At 32.5% G+C, this 15,947-nt stretch overlaps 4 protein-coding genes across 4 annotated transcripts; all 4 read right to left on the reverse strand.

Moving 5' to 3' along the window:
* Nucleotides 1-533: 533 nt before the first annotated feature.
* On the reverse strand, nucleotides 534-3,390 carry LOC123905520 (uncharacterized protein ECU03_1610-like). The gene is made up of 2 exons (XM_045955156.1): nucleotides 3,203-3,390; nucleotides 534-1,259 (listed from the first exon to the last, which is right to left on the reverse strand). Exons 1-2 carry the CDS (start codon nucleotides 3,320-3,322, stop codon nucleotides 795-797), a joined length of 585 nt encoding a protein of 194 aa, XP_045811112.1. The 5' UTR covers nucleotides 3,323-3,390; the 3' UTR covers nucleotides 534-794.
* A 2,374-nt stretch (nucleotides 3,391-5,764) lies between these two features.
* On the reverse strand, nucleotides 5,765-6,832 carry LOC123905521 (late embryogenesis abundant protein, group 3-like). Its single transcript, XM_045955157.1, has 2 exons — nucleotides 6,690-6,832; nucleotides 5,765-6,260 (listed from the first exon to the last, which is right to left on the reverse strand). Exons 1-2 carry the CDS (start codon nucleotides 6,807-6,809, stop codon nucleotides 5,904-5,906), a joined length of 477 nt encoding a protein of 158 aa, XP_045811113.1. The 5' UTR covers nucleotides 6,810-6,832; the 3' UTR covers nucleotides 5,765-5,903.
* Nucleotides 6,833-9,219: 2,387 nt separating this feature from the next.
* On the reverse strand, nucleotides 9,220-11,361 carry LOC123905522 (late embryogenesis abundant protein 19-like). The gene is made up of 2 exons (XM_045955158.1): nucleotides 11,177-11,361; nucleotides 9,220-10,343 (listed from the first exon to the last, which is right to left on the reverse strand). The coding sequence occupies exons 1-2, from the start codon at nucleotides 11,300-11,302 to the stop codon at nucleotides 9,384-9,386; spliced, it is 1,086 nt and encodes a 361-aa protein (XP_045811114.1). The 5' UTR covers nucleotides 11,303-11,361; the 3' UTR covers nucleotides 9,220-9,383.
* Nucleotides 11,362-12,855: 1,494 nt separating this feature from the next.
* Nucleotides 12,856-15,359, reverse strand: LOC123905523 (40S ribosomal protein S6-like). The gene is made up of 6 exons (XM_045955159.1): nucleotides 15,225-15,359; nucleotides 15,081-15,145; nucleotides 14,943-15,000; nucleotides 14,665-14,773; nucleotides 14,051-14,323; nucleotides 12,856-13,281 (listed from the first exon to the last, which is right to left on the reverse strand). The coding sequence occupies exons 1-6, from the start codon at nucleotides 15,228-15,230 to the stop codon at nucleotides 13,046-13,048; spliced, it is 747 nt and encodes a 248-aa protein (XP_045811115.1). The 5' UTR covers nucleotides 15,231-15,359; the 3' UTR covers nucleotides 12,856-13,045.
* Between the last annotated feature and the right edge of the window lie 588 nt (nucleotides 15,360-15,947).

The following is a 15,947-nucleotide window of genomic DNA, read 5'->3' on the forward strand; positions in this document are numbered from 1 at the left end:
TAACTTTCTTTCGGTCATTTTAGTTAAATGAACTCACTTTTCTTGTCATCTATTATGTAGAAGTGATTAATGATCTCATGGTTTCATACGTATCAACAGAAACATGTATAAGTACCCTTCTTCTGACCGTCGTCCGTGGATGATCCACGGCATCCTCGGTTTGGTGATGACCGAGTTGCAACGTGAGTTGGCATGGTTTTAATTCTTAGAGAGACACAATAGTTTCTCTTCAGTCACAAAATTCACACAATCACTCTAGTCAAAGAATCAAGAATATTTGAAGAACTTCTAACAACTCATATTTCAACCGCATAAATTGGATTCAAATAAGAGATTAAAATATAAGCGGTCTATTTCATCCAACATTTCTGATTTACCGATTGAATTTGCAACCACATGCAATCTTAATTCGAAGACACACACACGTGAGATGAAGTTTTCGAAATTTATTTTTTTTACTTGAATTAAATTTAGTTATATAGACTCAAAAACCAAAACAAACGAAATGCAAATTCCTTTCTTACATAGACTTATTTGGTGTTGAATTTATTCACTTCCATTGATTTTATCTCCAAACTTTGATCCAAATATGTGATGTACTTGATTATTATTTTTGTCAAAAGACTACCTAACATGAAATATCTTGAGGCACAAGTTAACAAACATATTCATGTTGAAATTAATTTTGAGAAGCATGCATACACAAAATTATATATAGTATACATACTAATTAATCAAAGCTTTTAATTCTTCATTTCAATAATCCTTCCTCCTCACTTCAAGAACATATATCCTTATTCCTTACCAACCACAGACTCCTTAATCTTCTGAGCCTCATCCTTGGTCGCCTCCCACGCTCCTTCCGCCTTCTCCCCTGCATTCTTCAGAGCCTCTTTCGCCGATTCAACAGCATCCTCTCCCTTATCCGTTGTTATCTCAACTCCTTCTTTTGTCTTATCAACAACATAATCTGTTGCTTCTTTGGTTTTGTCCTGTGCCTCTACAGCATAATCTTTTGCCTTCTCTCCAGCACTCTCTGCTGCCTCTACAGCACTATTTGTTCCTTCTTTTGTTTTATCCGCGATTGAACTTGCAGTTTCCTTTGTCTTCTCGGTTGCATCTGCTGCGACTTTTTTGGCGTTGTCTATGCCTTCGCTTATCGATTCTGCGGCTCTAACGACGCCCGGTCTTGTTTTTGTTGAAGAAGCATAAGCCCAATTGGCTGAAGTATACTTTGTTCCAACTACTGCATTTCTACACTGAGAAAGAAAACATCCAGAAAAATAAATAATGGTCGATGGGAAATTATAGTAAAAAATGTTATGTAAAACTTCACATCAACAATATATACCTCAATTTTATATAATACACATTTTCCCATCCTCAAGTTTTCCATCTTTTTTTAGTCAAAAAAAAGTTTTCCATCTTTTTTTATTAATGTGATTTTACAAGTTTTGGTAAAGGTAAAAAATACTAACAATTGAGCACTAACTTTAACCTTTTTTTTAAAAAATACCATTCCGTCCGTTTTTTTTTTTAATTGTCATTTTAGATTTTTGTACACATGTCAATGCACAACTTTGATTACTAATATATTTAATTATTCATTGTAAAAAATTAATAAAATTTTATATTTTGAAAATACTTGTCGAGACAAATTGAACAATATCTTATATGCTAATATTTATTTTTATATATTAATAAAAAATTATAATCAAAGTGTGAGGAAAAAAATTATAATAAAAGTAGATTATATAAAATAGTGTTACACGATTCTCAAACAACAGTTAAAAAGAAACGGCACGAGTACTATACAAATTTTATTAATCTTTGTAATTTGTTAAGGATGGTTTTATATATAGACACGTCTAAGTTCTAACTATATACTAGCACACTACTTCGAATACATTATATTACACTTTAATTTTATGATGATATACTAGTAAACACACAAATAATTAAGAAGATCAATTAAATAAAAGTGTCATGTGTTGCAATTTTATTACTGTATTATTTTAACGAAAATTAAATATATAAAACTTATTTTGGAGTTTGTGTCGTCAAAATTTTTAAAATATAAAAAATATTAATACAAAATTAATCTTTTTATTCTTAATCAATGTCATAGAGATATTAGTTAACATGACTATTTTTTTAATATTTGTTCAAAAATTTAAAAAATGTCGTATGTGATAAAAACATTAAATGATTATAAAATACTCCGTTCTGTCTATTTTATAAGCAAATTTTATATTTCTAAGTTCATTGCATAATTGATGTATCTAGACAATATTATAGTCCAGATACATTAATTATATAATGAACTTAAAAAGATAAAATTTGTTTATAAAATGTTACGAAGTACTCCCTTTGGTCATTATTATAAGCAAAAAATTAATTTTTAGATTCATTGAAAAATTGACGTATCTGATCTGTATTATGAACCAAATAAATCAGTTTTCCAATAAATTTAAAAAGTGATTTTTTTGCTTATAATAGTGATCGGAGAGAATAAGTAATACTCCCTCTAGTCCTTATTATAAGAAAAGTTTGACTTTTTAGATTCATTATAAAATTAATGTATCTAGACTATAATATTGTCCAGATAGATTAGTTTTACAATGAATCTAAAAAGTAAAATTTCTCTTATAGTAAGGACGAGAGGGAGTAAGTAGATGGAGTATCATATATATAGTATTGTGACTCGTGTTAACTTACATCTGATTATTTAATGAACTTAGAAAAGATAAAATTTGCTTATAAAATGTTACGAAGTACTCCCTCCGGTCACTATTATAAGCAAAAAATTACTTTTTAGATTCATTGAAAAATTGATGTATCTAACATGTATCATAGTCCAGATACATTAATTATATAATGAATCATAGTCCAGATACATTAATTATATAATGAACTTAGAAAGATAAAATTTGCTTATAAAATGTTACGAAGTACTCCCTCCAGTCACTATTATAAGCAAAAAATTACTTTTTAGATACATTGGAAAATTGATGTATCTAACCTGTATTATGAACCAAATAAATCAGTTTTCCAATGAATTAATGTATCTAAACTATAATATTGTCTAGATACATTAGTTTTATAATGAATCTAAAAAATAAAAATTCTCTTATAGTAAAGACGAGAGGGAGTAAGTAGATGGAGTATGATATATATACTATTGTGACTCGTGTTAACTTACATCTGAATGGTTGGAAGCAAAGAAGAGGATGGAAGGTTTAGGAAGAGAGATTGAAGATACGTTAGGGAGTGGCTTTGAGAAGCGGATGAGTGCGTTGTTGGTTGTGAACACTGCTTCCATGTTTCTTTCTTAATTTTCTCGACTACTTTAATTTGTGTTTGTTTGTTGGTTTGATGAAACAGTTGTGTGTTTCTTGATTGGTTTATAGGTTCATTGGAAGGTTTGTCACCATTATCTGAGGATTGCATATATTCAAAGTAAGAGGTGGCAAATAACTGTGGTGACACGTGTCCTTAGTTTTACCATTGCCGACGTGATTTTGGTGCTTTTTGTTGAGAAGTGTCGACGTGATTTTTGTTTTTTTGTTCAAAATGTACCGACATGTAACAAAACAAGGTGACACATTTCTCGTACTAGTTGGAGTTGTGTATAATCTGACTCCCTCTCTGTACTTTATTTTTATTTTAAGAAAAATGTTATTCAAACACATTTTTTTTAACAAAATTACATTTTTGTTTTTTTTAATATTTTTTGCAAATCTCAATATACGTGTTGTGAGTGGAGAAAAAATAATGTTGTATTTTTGTCAATTTTTTTATGTTTATATAACACACCTCTTATTTTAAATGTTAAACCTCTTTTATGCATAGGAAAAACTAAAAAAAAGACAAAAAAGACAAGTAAATTAAAGGAGATGTAAGTAGAGAAACTGAAAGAGAAGTTGCACATTTAAAAGATTGATTGAGTTATCATTTAAATTTTCCGTGAACTTTGCTAATTAGTGTACATAATCACGGTTTAAGTAAGAGTTTTAGATATTAAAATTTTTGGCTAAAATAAAGACTTCAAAATATTACAATTGAATTTTTAGTATCTTTTTGTTGAGTTGGTAAAATTGAAGACCCAAATTCTTTTTAACTCAAATTTAATCCTCAATTTTAAGCAATATTTAGATTTTCCATTTACTTTTCATACAACTTTGTATAATTTTTTTATTTTACAAGGTCTCACAACTAAATCTGATTTAGACGTCTAATTATGTTGGACCGACCTTGCACACACAACTATTCTCTTCTCTCAAGGAATGATAAAAAAACAATAATCAAGAATAATCAATGTAAATAAGGTGGTTCTGTCAATAAGTAATTTTAAAATCTGTTTGTAAATGAGACTTTTTTTTGTTTATAATGAGCTGAGGATCGAACACAGTACTTATAACATACTACCCAAATCTCTCACCACTTGACCAAACCTAGTGACTTTAAATGAGACTTTTCTTGTAGAGTCATTCTTTAATCAATTTTAATGTTTTTATTTTTACAGAAAAAATATTCACTCGTTCAAATTAGAAGAGTACATCAAATGCTAGCATAAATTTAATATCGCTAAAAACGAAAAAGACGAATCTGTAAAGGATCTCACAACATCAAAGTTAATAGCATAAAATGGCATACTCGTGCCTCCTGATTTGCATAATTGACGACCTATTGAATTTGTAGTTGAGCAAAATTGATATGTTAATCTGAACCAAACAAATACCGCAATAAGATGAGAAATCAAAAGAACATCGTACCAAGCCAGAAAATCATACAACACGTACCACACTAATATGACTAAATCACAATCACAAAATCTAATCTAATCTACCGTCAACATTTAATTTATTGCAGCTGATGATGAAGCGATGGACGATACTTCCTCCATCTCTAAATTGGACTAAATAGGTAAAAAACTTTCTTTTGGGCCGGGCTACCATAATTATATCGGTACGAATTTTTCACTACAGTATAGCATAGCAGTGACTAAATGTTCAATGTGATATACTTAAACTGTAAGACTCTTTCATCCATTAAACTAATATTTTGAGTTGGTCGTTCCTCATGTGCAATAAAATGTTGAAAGAAACTTATCATCACTCATACAAGCCTCAAAAATAAAAAGAGGAAACCAAATTTAAAGAAGGATTGGTTATGCCCCTTATATTCCAGTAGATATCAAATGATGATCTCGGAGTCAGCCCAATAGATAATTAGAGGTCTAAAACAAGTTTTTTTGTGAGACCTTATAAAACAAAATTACATGTAATTTCATAAAAATAAATAAATTTAAATATTACTAATATCAAAGGTTGAACTTGTGTCTAGGAGGACTTAACGCTTTAACCAAATGAAAAAAAATTTGAGACTTATTTTCAGCCAAATTATTGAAGTCTAAAACCTTTGTTTGAATCCATTAGCCCTCGAACCGGTTCCTAATGATCCTCATTCTCAACTCTACCCCGCTTGAATGAGTAATATCATAGGCATTAGCACCCATTATTAAGTTATAAAGTACTTCAATGCTATGTTAACCAAATTGAATTTGGTTGAAATGATTGTTCATCTCCAATACTATTATGTGTTCATGAATTTGATGAGTATATAAACCAAATTAAAATAGCTCTCCATCTAAGGAAAAAATTATATGATGATATCGTAATTATATGAAAAAGAAAAGGCATATATGCACGGACAATATCAACTATGTTTTCTATCACGTCATCCTACTTTCTTAATATGACACGATAAAAGATGATGTAAAACTATTTTACACCGTCAATGCATTTCCATTAAACTATAATTATATTATCAATTATCATTTGAGGCAGGGTAGAGTTGAGACATAAACATACATAAACAAGATATATTAATTAAAGCCTTAATCAATCTTCCTTTCCAACCACTGTTTCCGCAATCTTCTGTGTCTCTTCCTTGGCCGCCTCCCACGCTCCTCCCGCTTGCTCCTTTGCCTTCTCTGCTGCATTCTTCAGAGCCTCAGCCGTCTCATTCGACTTCTCTTGGGCACTCTCTGCTGCCTCTACAGCCTTATTTGTTCCTTCTGTTGCTTTATCAATGACTGAACCCGCAGCGTCCTTTGACTTCTCGTTTGCATCTTGTGCGGATTTTTTTATGTCATCTCCGGCGGCTCTGACGACTATTACATCTCGTCTTGTCTTTGTTGAAGAAGCATAGCCCCAATTGGTTGAAATACTTTTTGTTCCCTCTGCTGCATTTCTCCACTGAAAAATAAAACATTCAAAAAATAAAAAAACTTGTTCACAAAATGAAAAAATATTGTATTTTTATTCATGTTTAAGACTAAATGAAATCTGAATTTTATTGTATTTACAGTATAATATTTATTTTAATTCAAAATATTAGTAATACAACACTAATATTATTATTTTATTGTTAACCCTCTAGTTCTTATGAGAAAGAGACGACCCTATATTATCATTTTAGTTGAAATAAGATATGCTTAAAATTTTAACTAATTTATTCGTTGGTTTTAAGTATAGGCATGAAAAAAAAAAGTATAGGCATGAAAACGGAAAAGGACAGAGACTATTTTTGTTATTTATATAATCTTATAATTATCAGTTTCGTATACAATTTTTTTTTTTTTGAACGGCTTTCATATACAATATTTAGATATTAAATTAACTTACGTCAGAATGGTTGGAAGCAAAGAAGACTCTAGAGGGTTTAGGAAGAGTAGTGAGTGAAGAGACATTAGGGAATGACTTTGAGGTGTGGAAGAGTGTGTTTCCGCTCAACATTGTTGCCATGCTTTCTTAAGTTTAATTTGACGAGTTAGTGTTTTGTTTGAAGACACTGTGTTGTTGTTGTGTGTGTGTGTTCTCTTTGGAGAATGAAATGAAACTTGATTGGTTTATAGATTCATTGGATATTTTGTCACCATTATCATTATCTTAGGATTGTAAATATTCCAAGTAAGAGGTGGCAAATAAAAGTGGGGTTCACACATGTACCTAGTCTTGGTACTGGATCTATTTCTGCCGACGTGATTTTTCTCTTTGTTGAATTGTGCCGACGTGATTTTTGTTCTTTTGTTGAAATGTGGCAACATGAAATAAAAACTAGGTTTGAGCTATTTATATACTATGTTTCTTTTTCTTTCCAGTGGTTAAAAAAATTTCACCCTTAAAAGAGATGAGTGGATGTTGGTTATTAGAGGATAATCAGCTATTTTATTCATTCACAAGTGCGCCTTTTATAGGCAAGGATATTATTGCTTGCAATACAAGCCAAACACACTTAGGCCTAGACAGGCAAGCCCAAGGCAGCGTGCACGCTCATAAGCAAGCCCAAGCACAATACTAACACACACACAACTAACATTCACACCTAACAGTGGAATGATCGGAGCTCGAACTCAGTTCCCTACATATATAATACAATGTCTCTGTCAACTGAGTTAAATTCACTGGACTATATAAAGAGTAGACGGCCTTCATATTCTTTTTTCATGTCCTACATCTGTCAAGTTTGGCACATGAGTGGCATGTGGCGCAATATTAAAAAAGTAAGTCTCACAACCACGAGCAGGGGCGGATCTATTCAGCACTGAGGGTGTGCATATGACCACCCTGGACTTTTCAAATTTACACCTACTATTCTATATTATTGTTACTTTGCACACCCTGAATACTTCCATTTGCACCACTTGTCCAAAACATTTTCTCTCGTGTCATTAAATAAATACTAATGCGCCTTGCCTTTTTGTTGGGCTTTAAATTAAAATCCACTAACCCACTTAAGATAAAAACGCAGTCTAAAAAAAATAGAACTCTTGACTTGAGTTATGATCCCGTTTGGATTAACTTATTTTTGAGTTTATGCAATATAAATTATTTTTATACTATTTTATAAATTCACACTAGTGAAAATTGTATTTTTATAAGCTATTCTATCATAAACTACCTTGACAAACTTATAATAATACATAAAAATTGCATAAGCTATTTGCATAAACTCAAAAATAAATTAATCCAAACAAACCTTAATGGTAAGATAAAACTCTAGAGCCACTTAGAAAATGCATACATCATACTTCTTTTATAGTAGTTATTATTATATTTTTTCTTTTGTCTATGGATATTATCACTATGATTAATAATATTGATAATATTCCTCCTTCAATTTTCAAATGATTATAATTAAAAAATATTTTTTTTTATAACAAATATACTTTTAAAATTTTATCAAATTGCTCAAGCAAAGTTTAAAAAAATAACATGCGCAGGCATATTTATGCCTGTAAGTCTTAATTAAATTAGTAAAAAAATGCCTAAATTGTTATGACAAGCGTAATGATCGGGGTTCAAACTCCGTCTACCTCATTTGTGTGTGTGAGTTTACGATGACTTTGTCATTTCTTCTATGTTTCAAAAAAAATTGCACCCCCTGATGCAGGATCCTGATCCGCCACTGACCACGAGATGCAGTTTTCTTTGTTTTACATAAATTAGATATGCAGCAAACGACATTATGGACTATGATTGTGTGGAACATATAGAAACATCGTAATTTAAAATTATGGAATGATGTCACCTAAAAGAATTTGCAATTTTTTAACGCGCAAAACACATGATTGAAGATTGGAAGCTTGCTAATACTATTAAGCCGAAACACCCAACTACTGGTATGGGTAGCAGCAACCACAATAGTGTGCATGAACAGCAGAGTAGAAACAGTGAAATTCGGTGAAAAAACCAGATGTCGAAGAATATAAATGTAATGTTAATGCCTCCTTTACAAAACAACGAAATCACATTGATTTTGACATGTGTATACCAAATGATGAGGATAGATTTGTGCTTGGTAAAACAATGTAGTCCTCACCTATATGTAAAGTGGATATAGGAGAAGCTTTGAACACTATTAATTGAATGCATGAATTACAATTGGAAGGAATCAATTTTGTGTTAGACTCGAAAAAAATTGTTGATTATTTCACAAAGACCAAAATAATGTTACAAAATTTGGTGCTATTTTGAATGAATATAAACCTTTTTTTAGTTTGTATTTTGAATGATGTATTGACATGTATAACTATATGTATCAGCCATTATGTTATTATGAATGAACATTTTTTAAGTGAGAAAATAAAAAATAAATTTGAGATCTATTCAAAATTTGAGCCAACATAAAAGAGCATGGAGTAATTTTGCCCAATTTTATTTATACTAATACTATATATAAAGTGAAAGTAATTTGAGGGAATTATGCAACTCTGTTAACAAAGATAGTTGCACATTGAAAGTTGATAAACATACAACTATACATGATAAACCGTGCCATAGTACTATACTAATTAATTAAAGCCTTAATTCTTCCTTTCAATAACCCTTGCTCTGACCAAGATCTTTACTCTGCCCATAACCTTTTCTCCTCAATTCATGAACATGTTCATCTACAACAGCACCGGCACCACCACCACCACCGTGATCATCATCATCATCCTTCCCAATCACCGTCTCCTTAATCTTCTGTGTCGCGTCCTTAGCAGTCTCCCATGCTCCTTGGGCGGTCTGCTTCGCCATTTCCCCTGCATTCTTTAGAGCCTGAGTCGCCGACCCAGCAACCTCCTCTGTCTTCTCCGCTGTTTTCTCAGCTCCTTCTTTTGTTTTATCAGCCATGTAACTTGCTCCTTCCTTGGTTTTATCCTTTGCGTCGTAAGCATAGTCTCTAACGGTCTCTCCAGCACGCTCTGCAGCATCCTTGGTTCTTTCCTTTGCGCCATAAGCATAATCTCTAGCTGTCTCTCCAGCACTCTGTGCAGCATCCTTGGTTCTTTCCTTTGCATCATAAGCATAGTCTTTAGCACTCTCTGCTGCATCCTTGGTTCTGTCCTTTGCGCCGTATGCATAGTCTCTAACAGTCTCTCCAGCACGCTCTGCAGCATCCTTGGTTCTTTCCTTGGCATCATAAGCATAGTCTTTAGCACTCTCTGCTGCATCCTTGGTTCTGTCCTTTGCGCCATAAGCATAGTCTCTAACCGTCTCTCCAGCACCCTCTGCAGCATCCTTGGTTCTTTCCTTGGCATCATAAGCATAGTCTCTTGCCTTGTCTCCAGCATATTCCGCCTTATCTGCAGCCCTGTTTGCAGCATCCTTTGTCTTCTCTTTTGCATCCCATGCATATTGTTTGATGTCCTCTGAGTCTACTCCTTCGCTCATCGATTCTCTTGCTCTATCAGCTATTTCATCTGCATCGCGTCTTGTCTTTGATGAGGTTGAAGATCGATCATAGGCCCAATCAGTTGAAGTGTTTCTTGTTCCTTCTGCTGCATTTCTCCACTGGAATAAATAATATCCAAAATATTAATGAATCTTTGGTACATATTAAATTTATCGAATTTTATAAACTAATTTGATCGATAAAAAATACATTTGAGAATTAAAAAATTATATCCAAAGATCAAAATGACTAATTAAAAACACTTAAATATATGAACCAAATATATATATACTATATATATATGTGAAATAAAAGTTGGTTACAAGTTAGTTGCGGATATCAAATGCAAAGGAACTGTGGGGATCGGGATGCAAGAAGAATACTCTATACTCTCCGGCATAGAGAATATAAACACGAATGAGGATCATTTGAAATGGCTTTCACTCACTAACTCGATGTAACTCTTTCTTTTCCGGTAACTTCTTTTCGGGTGGCTTCACTCAGAAGCCCTTAATCTAATCTTAATCTAATCTATAGGTAGTCCTTTCTATGATCCAACTATCAATGAAAGCACAAATTATTATGACTTAAATTACAAGTTAGACTAATGTAATCTATGGAAGAGCCTCATAGCTTAAATACTCTATTAAGCACATTAATATATTCAATGTAAAAGTCTAACAAAATGTTTGAACAAGTTAGACTTCACATGCCAAAAATGTGGTTTCCTATTTAAAATATCTAGGATATTATCTGAGCCACAATATAAAAATTGACAGCAATGCAACAACTGCAACTACAATTTAAAATCTCAAATTCTATTACTGCAATTGTGACTACATCAATCATATTTGACCGAATATCACGAACAAATATTTTTTGTTAATGTGACACTACTATTTAATCCTCTGAGTGTGAGTGCATAGTTGAAGTATGGAAGAAGTAAACTTACGTCTGAATGGTTTGAAGCTGAAGCGAAGAAGACTCTAGAGGGTTTGGGAAGTGAAGTTGAAGGGACATTAGGGAATGACTTAGAGAAGCGGAAGAGTACATTTTTTGTAATGAACATTGCAGCCATGTTTCTTTGAGTTTGTGTTTGATTTTATCACACTTATGTGTTCTTTCTATTTTGGTGATGAAATTTGATCGACTTATAAAGTGAACGGTTTGTCACCGTTATACGAGGAGTACATGTTAGAAGTAAAAGGTGGCAAACATGTGTGGTTGCCACGTGTGGTTATATTGCCACGTTTGCTTACAAATTTGCCACGTGCTTCATTGTTGGGTAAATGTTTATTTGTGGTGACGTGAAGTAAAACTAGTGGATTTCCTTTGCCCGTGTAATTCTAAGTTCTAACTTATCTTTTAAGTCCATGTGGATTGTGTGTGGATGAACCTCTTTGCATAATACTAGTACTCTTCAATTCATATTGTGGTGAGAAGAGATAATAGTTTCGAGTGCAATGAACAAATCTAATATAACATAAGCCACTAGAATTCATCTAATAACATAATGGTTTTGTATTAATTCTTAAGGTTCTTCAGAAAGGGTGTTCGATAGTTTAGAATTTGACAGCGAGAAATAATAATTGTTTTCATCAGAACCTCATTAATCACTTGAGTTTAATTTCTTAGTTTATGCAAAAACTTATTTTGCATTACATTTCAAATTTTCGTAACTTACTAATACAGTACAATTGAATATTTTTTACCAGCGGATTTTGTAAAGATGTATTACTAAGAAGATCTTCTCAAAGTGCCCTATTACAGATTTGCAATCGAGGGTGAAACTAAACTAGCATTATTGAGTTTGAAGTTCTTTGTTTGAGAAAAGAACGAGAGCATGCTTATTTCACTTTCGTTGTGGAGGAGCATTGTGGAGTAGCAGAAAACACCTCAAAATAGCAAAGTTTCTAGAGGAACTTTCCTCAAACTGTGATTCTTTGGTAAATGTAAATTAGAGGCAAAAGACAACCTACAAATAGATCTATAATTCCAAGATATATCAGTCTCTTCTATAATACGTTTTGCCTTGCTATATTTATCGCAATTTTGAACTAAATTCATTTTAACTTCTATTTATACTCGTTTAGCTTTAGTTGCAAAGCTTGATGAGATGTTTATTTATTAAGCAAAGACAATAACAACCCAGTTTAGTACAATCAACGCTATTTAACACTTATCAGAAACTGATTGCAAAATCGGTAAAAAAAACTTGTCTCAAACTTTAAAAGTATACAAAACTAATGGCAACAAACTTCTTTTAGCTGTGTTATATTTTAAAAAACAACTCCGCTCATTACATTTTAAACTGAATCTGCAAATGTCAAGAAAAATAAGAAGTGTTCAATCTATGTTAACTTTGGTTCTGAAGCTGTGTTCTGTGCAAAGCTGAAATTCATTGCTTCAATTCAAGCTCTTTTCAACGTGAAAAAATGACTCGATTAATTCTGTGAATATATGTTTGGTGTCCTTCAAGTGGCAATCCAATTGTGCAAGAAGGCTATTAGCTTCCGAGTTAATCTTTAGTAATATAGTTCAACATCAAACACAGCAAGAACACAATAGGGTTTGAAAAGACATGCACAGGACTATGGATACCGACTATATATCAAGAGGTCACTCATTCAATCAAGGTAAAGTTAAATTCTATTATATCAAGAGGTCACTCATTGACGACAAAAAGTATTAAAACAACATTGTTGAACAAAATACCATAACAATTTACCAAAATAAACAAAATACGATGACAAAAGCATGTAAACAAAATAATACTAACAAAAACTCAGGTGAAGTGTTAACTTCATCTGTCCAAAACAGCCTATGCTGTGGCACCTTGCTTTGCGGTGGAGAGCCTTGATCTCTTCTTAGCCAAACTCTCACTGCGTCGTTCCCTTTGCTCCTTCAACCTGGATGCAAGAAGTTTCTGGTATTCTGCTGCCTCTGATTTAGCTTTGGCAATTCTTTTCTTCTTATCAGCAATTCTTGCCCTCTTTCTTTGAAGTGTCAGGGGTGTGACCAGGCGCTGAATCTTTGGTGCTTTGCTCACCTTTTTCCCTGCACAATCAGACACATATTACTCTGACGATAAACCATAAATTATAGACCCACAGTAATGACCATAATTAATATCCGATTTGAAAATGGGTCTTCTGATATAACAAAGCAACCTCCTATCAAACAAGCATATGAAAGGAGGATCCTACTTTTCCTCAAAAGTTATGGAATAATAATTTTCAACTTGCTATTAATAATAATAATTTTCAACTCACTTCCTACAGCTAACATACTAATGACAATTATAACAATTGTAAGTTACGCTATATTCCTATTCTGTTCTTATATTTGGGTGTTCCTCCTTCTATCAACCTCAATCATCCAATTCTAACAATAACATAACATTAATATACAATACAAAGTTGAGTGGGAAGGGATAGAAGTCAGGTTCTTAAGCAGCATGTGTTAGCTTCTTTTCAATTTTTAAAAAAATGGTCACAAGGGAAACACATTTTTATCAAAGTGTCATCTTGCTCTACACACTCGGCTATAAAGTGGTGAACTGAATTACATAATTTCCTATGTGATGTGAAGTGTGAACAATATATATCATACAGTAATTTCAAAGTTTAACAACAAAGTTTAATCAATCAGACTAGCACTCCAAAATGTAGTAACCTCAAAACAAATGAATTTAAAATAGGAGGCAACATATTACAAGTGATAAATCCTATCTAGGTTATTCTCCAAGCCCTATCTTTTTAATAGAAGAACAAAACTAAATATAAATAGCACATTATCATTCAAAGAGAATGGATAATAAACTTACCAGCTTTGGTAGTGAAAGTACGACGGTATGTGTTGACGTACTTCCTGACATCATCCTCCTTGGACAGATTGAAAAGCTTACGGATTTTGGAAGCTCTTTTGGGACCCCTCATTCTTGGCTTTTCAACATCAGTCAAACCAGGCAAATCATTTTCACCCTTCTTCACAATAACCAAGTTGAGAACAGAGAGATCTGGGCTGACAATGCAACCACGAACAGACTTCCTCCTTCGCTCTCCATTGCGCCTTCCATATCCTCGGAAGCAAGGAGTTCCTGCTCAAACAAACATTCAATCCTTAACAAGGGTTTTCTAAGAGAGTCCTCTATCATGCTCTAAAACAACAAATACAATACAACTTCAAAAGAAAAACAGAAATGTTCATTGTTTGAAAAAGAATGATTCAACAAGTCATCAACAAAAAAGGAACCATATAATTACATTATATAATAAAGAGCATACAACACTTATAATGCATGTAAACCACAATACATATAATTTAAGTATAACAACTATAGTGCAAACCACAGTACATGTAATATCAAGTATAAAAATAACCTCACTATAATAACAACTAACAAGTAACAACCTCACTATCAAAAAACTCGAGTTATACCTCGGTGAAGCAAAAGGCGAACACGCCCAGGAGTTAACACACCCTGCTTCATTGGAAAACCTTGTTTGTCACAGCCTCCAGTGATCTTAAAAACATAGCCTTTGAATTCCTATTAGCACCACAATCACAAATAAATAACATAAATAATAATGATCAGTATAACATTAATCAAAGTTCCTAAAATAAATAATAGTAATAGTAATAATCCGTATAACATTCATCAAAGTTCCTAAATAAATTTAATGATTCCTCAAATAATATTCTAGATCCAAACATACCTCACCCAAAGCATCACCCAAAACTTCTTGAGAGAGTCTCTTATCCCAAAAAGCTCGACTGCAATATACAACAGAATATTGTTAACATCAGAAAAAATTCACAAAAAACGGAAAAATTGGAAGAGGTGAAAAGATTACAGCTTGGTATCATCATCGATTTCCAGCTTCTTCTGGCATCCAGTGGTAGGATTTGCAACGTTAAACTGCAAAACAAGTTCTATGCGGTTCAGTTTCAAAAGTAAAAAATCAAATCAAAGGAAAATTAGGGTTTCAGAGGAAAACCTTCATGGTGAAATGTGGATTTGGATCTCAGCTTCGTCTTCGCTCGCGTTACGGCCACTGAGCTTAAAGAATACAGAAATTAGGGTTTTTGAATAGGGATAACCGGGTGAGGTAGTGATTTAATTGGGCCTTGTTTAAGTTGTTATTATGAATCAAATTGGGCCCAAACAATATATGTCCACATTTTCATTTTGAGATTTTTCGACAAAAAAAAAATTATAATTATTTTTGTGTGACTAAAATAGATATATTATATATAGTTATCAATATTGATTGTGTCAAAAAAAAAATACTTATATTGAATTCGTCCAACTGATGAGGGTCTTGTCTTGGTCTCTTAAGCATGTGGTTAGGGATTCAATTTCTCGCTCACGTGTATGGAGAAAATTCGGCTGGGAGATGAGAACTCACTTTGTGTGTTTTACATGTTCCTCAGTGGAGACTAGTCATCATTAACGGCAGTGAAAATTTCGTACCAATATCATGGTAAAAAAAATAGAAGTTTCTTAAAATATAAGGATATTTTTTATTTTGTTTTGGTTTTAAAGGAAAAAGCTAAATGGTACGAGAGCATAGATGACGAAAAACGACGAATGAACAATTGCCGTTGGATTACAATTTGTGTTTAGTCATGTTTTACTTTTTTTTTTTAATAAAAACTATAAAACCACTGCCACGTGTATCCGTATACAGTCGTGCTTGTATTCCTTCGCACCACATAGC

This window comes from Trifolium pratense, linkage group LG2 (assembly GCF_020283565.1).
Source record: "Trifolium pratense cultivar HEN17-A07 linkage group LG2, ARS_RC_1.1, whole genome shotgun sequence".
In the NCBI taxonomy this organism is placed as follows: Eukaryota; Viridiplantae; Streptophyta; class Magnoliopsida; order Fabales; family Fabaceae; genus Trifolium; species Trifolium pratense.

Bases quoted from the DNA above. Each gene is read 5' to 3' on its own strand.
- LOC123905521 (XM_045955157.1), bottom strand. From the start codon at position 6,809: ATGGCAACAATGTTGAGCGGAAACACACTCTTCCACACCTCAAAGTCA. The intron at 6,261-6,689 runs GTAAGTTAATTT...TTTATTTTTCAG, and splicing joins TTGCTTCCAACCATTCTGAC to TGGAGAAATGCAGCAGAGGG.
- LOC123905523 (XM_045955159.1), bottom strand. The intron at 15,001-15,080 runs GTAATCTTTTCA...TGTATATTGCAG, and splicing joins ATCGATGATGATACCAAGCT to TCGAGCTTTTTGGGATAAGA. The intron at 14,324-14,664 runs GTATAACTCGAG...TTGTTTGAGCAG, and splicing joins TCGCCTTTTGCTTCACCGAG to GAACTCCTTGCTTCCGAGGA.
- LOC123905522 (XM_045955158.1), bottom strand. From the start codon at position 11,302: ATGGCTGCAATGTTCATTACAAAAAATGTACTCTTCCGCTTCTCTAAG. The intron at 10,344-11,176 runs GTAAGTTTACTT...TATTTATTCCAG, and splicing joins CAGCTTCAAACCATTCAGAC to TGGAGAAATGCAGCAGAAGG.
- LOC123905520 (XM_045955156.1), bottom strand. From the start codon at position 3,322: ATGGAAGCAGTGTTCACAACCAACAACGCACTCATCCGCTTCTCAAAG. The intron at 1,260-3,202 runs GTAAGTTAACAC...TTTCTTTCTCAG, and splicing joins TTGCTTCCAACCATTCAGAT to TGTAGAAATGCAGTAGTTGG.